Source organism: Neltuma alba, unplaced genomic scaffold (genome assembly GCF_004799145.2).
Source record: "Neltuma alba isolate B1F8T4 unplaced genomic scaffold, ASM479914v2 tig00012749_pilon, whole genome shotgun sequence".
NCBI lineage: Eukaryota > Viridiplantae > Streptophyta > Magnoliopsida > Fabales > Fabaceae > Neltuma > Neltuma alba.
This window is the reverse complement of record NW_021637164.1, coordinates 228577-233410: the sequence shown is the minus strand read 5'-3', so window position 1 is coordinate 233410 and position 4834 is coordinate 228577. Positions and strand designations below refer to the sequence as shown.

At 30.2% G+C, this 4834-nt stretch overlaps 1 protein-coding gene across 1 annotated transcript; it reads right to left on the bottom strand.

Annotated features, from left to right (window-relative positions):
- Window positions 1–263: 263 nt before the first annotated feature.
- LOC114730628 (TMV resistance protein N-like) lies at window positions 264–2324 on the bottom strand. The gene is made up of 4 exons (XM_028917742.1): window positions 2257–2324; window positions 1655–2147; window positions 412–1500; window positions 264–326 (listed from the first exon to the last, which is right to left on the bottom strand). The coding sequence occupies exons 2-3, from the start codon at window positions 2143–2145 to the stop codon at window positions 1353–1355; spliced, it is 639 nt and encodes a 212-aa protein (XP_028773575.1). The 5' UTR covers window positions 2146–2147; window positions 2257–2324; the 3' UTR covers window positions 264–326; window positions 412–1352.
- Between the last annotated feature and the right edge of the window lie 2510 nt (window positions 2325–4834).

Sequence of the window (4834 nt, the reverse complement as noted above, 5' to 3'; positions counted from 1 at the left end):
TATTTGTGCCACACTGGAATGGGGACTAGGTCCTAATCCTCTAAGAATAGACTAAATATAGCCCCTATATTGATCTTAATGGCAAGATAAAAGCCTAATGGCATAGACTCCAATGGATAATCATCCCACTGAAAATATCTTAACCTATCAGGACAATAGTCAAGATTCGAAGGAAGCTCTATACATGCCTTAATTTTGGACCGCTCTGTAGAGTAAAAAACTTTGAGGATTTTCAAAATTTTCATCTTTGAGAAGGCATATGCTCTCAATTTTAAATGCTTGATTTGAGACACATCCAATATAATGCCTTCAATTTCATTAGCTTCCTGAACAAAATAAAATAAAAATTAATTTTTTTAAAATATCAAAATATAAAAATAGAACAAATAAATTGATGTATCTTTCCCTTACCTTGTTACTTTTTAATACATCACATATTTCATCTACATCTTTTAATCAGCTACGCCTTTCAGGATGTATCATATATTCTGCATGGACTCTTTGCGTAGCTATTTCTCACATCAAATCATGTATTATGATATAGCTATAACAATTGGACATTATGAGAGCCTTATTGATAAGATTTTATATTGCACTAACTGATTTGAAACCACAAGCCTCTAGTACATAAGCAATTTCATCTTTTGGTTTTCCCAAGGAAAAAAATGCAATGTCTAAACTATTTCCTTGTCCATAGGATCCAATCCATCACAACTCACCTTCAATATATCTTGAATTTGCTGATGGGGATGCTTTTGGAGTTTGCTAAGCTCACTTTCCCAGTATTCTTTATCTCTAGAATGAAAATGGGAACCCAAAACTTCTAAAACTAAAGGAATGCCTTTAGCCAAGGCCACTATCAAATTTGATAGCTGTTCATATTCCTTGATGGGATGATTTTGATTGAAGGCATGGATACTGAAAAGTTCAAGTGATTCTTCCAAACTTAATTTATTGACTTCATGTATGCATTTTTCATGAATCCCTCCACTTCTAAGAACATGCTTGTCTCTACTTGTTGCAATGACCCTGCTGCCTTGTCCTAAGTAAAGTTGTTGTCCTGCCAGATCCTTTAGTTGCTTTGGATTATCCACATCATCAAGTACAATTAAGACTTTTTTTTGTTTCAGCCTTCTCATCACGTGATTCATATTTATGTGATCTTTTTGATCTAATAGCTCAGAAAGAAGTTTTTGAAGCAAAGAATTCAAACCACCAATCTTTGTTGATTCTTCTCTCACGTTTTCTAAGAAACAATGACTTTCAAATTTAGACAAGAATTTGTCAAATATGGCACGAGCAAGAGTTGTTTTCCCTATCCCTCCTGGGCCCCAAATTCCAAGGATTCGACCTTATGGCAACTCAATTTCCATTAATGATTCAACACTAATGAAATTTTGATGAAATCCAACAAGCTGAGATCTTGGCACAATTGGACTCTTATCTTCCAATTTTTTTAAGACGCCTTCAACTATTGCATTGATGAGTTCAGATTCATTTCTGGCATATAAAAATCAAATAAAATTATGCTAGTAATGCATTATAGAAGTAATTAATGCTAGACGTAATTTTTATATGACGTTACTATATTTAAATTGTTTTGAACAAACTGAGAAAAAGCTTAAGAAATTAAGAATAATAAAAATAAACTTACTGAAAATTTGATGAATGGTAGCCAGATAAGTCCGCGGTTTTTGTCAAGACAGATCTCCAAATTTCCAAATTACCCACTTTATCCTTGGACTTCTGTTCATGATGAGTAAATGCATCCTCATAAGTGCATTTTTGATGCCTAACATCTGAAGGATCTACATGATAGAAAACTGGTATCACAATCTGTTGCTTAGCTTCCTTACATTCCATGATTTTGACAAGCTCTTCTAAGCACCACTTTGAAGAAGCATAATCTTTTGAGAATATAACCAATGCAATCATGGATCCTTCTATTGCTTCTACAAGTGCCCATGATATTTCTTCTCCTCTTTCAAGCCTATCATCGACATAAATATCTATGTTCTTTTGATGCAACTCTTTTTTCAAATGGCTGAGAAAACCAGATCTAACGTCTGATCCTCTAAAACTGATGAAAACTTCATACTTTCGACATGGAGCTTCGGGAGAACAAGCATAAGCAAAAGCAGCCATTGCTTGGAGACAAAAAAAAAAAAAAACTATGTTTTGTAAGCTGTTGATTATTTGTTAGAAAGAACAAAAGAATAGCGTTTAGGTTGCTAGAGAATGAGGAAGAAAGGCCACCTGGTCGGAGATGCTAAATCAAATCTGAGGTTGAAGAGTTGAAGTTGATTTGGTGAGTTGGCTTACCCTGGGAATTCAATCGGCACACCAGAAAAAATAAGTCCGTCAGTATTGAGTGCATTTAAGATTTTAACAGTCAAAGTAGGCCGAAATTTCCGCGAAATAGTGAGAACTTTGGTCAGCAGTTCTTTTTGACTCCAAGTCAACAACGCTTTTTTTTTTTTCCTTTAAAACTTTGAAATTTCCAGGAAGCAAGGAATGTTCTTCCGGTATGATTTTCTTGCCTTATTTTGTTTCGGATTTATAGCATGCAGAAACTTCTAAGGAAGTTAGTTTTTTTTCCCCTGTTTAAAGTACAACTTTTATCAATATGCCAGAATTTAAGAATTTTTTTTAATATTTAAAATTTTAATGTGAATATTTCTTTTAATACATGCTGTTAATGTTATAGAACTGCAAAAAAATTCTATGAAAATAATAATAATCATATTAATACCTTCGTGGGAGTGTCCAAAATCAAATCTTAGCTTAGGTTGAAATTATAATTTGGCGATGTGTTTGGTATTCACATCGTGTGGGTGAACATTTGTGGCTTAAAATTTTGTAAGCATAAATTTCTTGGAAATATGAAGTTCAGCCATTGACTCTTCTTGAATTCAAGTAAAAAACACAACATTATTTTTTGGGTTTTTATTGTCTAAATTAGTCAAAAATTTTCAGGAAGTCGATGTCAAAGGAAAAATACTTCCTTTTTGTATCTGGTTTAAATTAATTAAAAATTTCCCGTACCAAGTAAAAAGAAAAAAAGTTAGTAAAAAAAATGTGTGTAAAAAGTGCCTTTTGTAAGAAACACCGCAATTAATTAAAAAAAATTATGTACTTTTTTTTGAGCAAAAAAAAATCATGTACTTTATAAGACAAAACTCCTATTATGTTATATTAGAAAGTTTCAGGAAGCCAGGATCGTTCTTCTGGTATGATTTTTATTTCCTTGTTTTGTTTCTGATTTTATTTTAATTTTTTGGGTTTAAAGTGCGTAGAAATTTCAATGTTCCTTCGTTTACGAGTGGGACAGATATCTCCAAAAGTTTGTCCCAGTTTTTATCTGGTTTAAATTAATTAAAAATTTGCTGTTCCAAGTGGGAAAAAAACAGTGAGTAGAAATTAATTAAAAATTTCAGGAAGTCTATGTCCAACGAAAAAAAGCTTCTTTTCTTTATCTGGTTTAAATTAATTAAAATTTCCTGTACCAAGCCAAAAAAAAAAAAACAGTGAGTAGAAATTTCCCCGATGTAATGAAATTCTGTCTTTATTAACTCTTTTTGACCTATGAAAAAACATACCTTTTTACTTTCTTTCTTTTTTTTTTGGTTTAAGGTCTTTCACGAAGCTGCTGTGGAAATTGCTTAGTGAAAACACATTTTTTTTCCCTTCAATAAAGAAAAATACTTTTTGACTCCAAGTCTAAAATATTTTATTTTGGTTTTACTTTAAAAATTTTTATTTATCTTCAAGAATTCTTTACTGTTATCCAATACCTTAATTATGTTTATCAAAAATTTTTTAAAGACAATAAACACATATAAAAACATTTTATTTTTAGAAAATATACTTATTTATGGGGGGACAGTGAATGAATGAGAGAGAAAGTGAATAGAAAAAATGTGAAAAATAATTAATGTGGTAATAGTAACATATAATTAATGAGGAACAAGATATAAAAAATTGGTTAAAATTTCAAACACACTTTAATAATGTATCTTATAAATAGGATCAAGATTCAAGACACCCTAAAAGTTGTATCTTATAAATAGAATGAGACGGAGAAGTTAATAAATGTTGAGAATATTATTATATCTCACAATTCAATAACTAAGTATTTTGGCCTAAACTTCCACCAAATAATAATGGAAAATTTTCGAGTCCACCAACGCCTTCTTTTTAATATTGTTTAAAGAATAAGAATTTTCGACGAAGCCATGAAAGTTCTTTTTTTTAAGAATTTTCGTTTGAAGTACGCAGAAATTTTTTAAAATGACTGCACAATCACATGCTTTCTTACCCATTCATTTTCTACAACGGTTCGTGCATATTAATACAATGCAAATAATTAAAATGATTACTTTGATATAATCAACGCATTTTCTAATAAATAATTAATTTAAATTAATTATTTGTCTCCTATTTTTGAAATCAGAAAAATTAATTAATAAGTACGGAAAATCAGTAATAAAATTCTTGACAAAGGAGTGAAGTTTCTATCTGATTTACGGGATTGTCTGTGTTCTTCTTCTTCTTCTTTTTTTTAACCTTTTATTTACGTGGAAATATTTTATGTAGTAGCTTTGTTAATATAAAGAATCTAATTAAAATTCTAAAAGTATAAAAATAAAAAATATTGTGCGTGTTGTTATTTTTTAAAATAATTGAAATATTAAATGCTCGTAAGTGGAAGATGGCAAGTTCAATCTACTATAAAAAGGTGCATGTGATGATTTATAACATTTTTTATTTGCATCTATATTTTTTCCTTTTCATTTACATCAAAACTTTATATCCGATAATTTTTAGAGAAAAT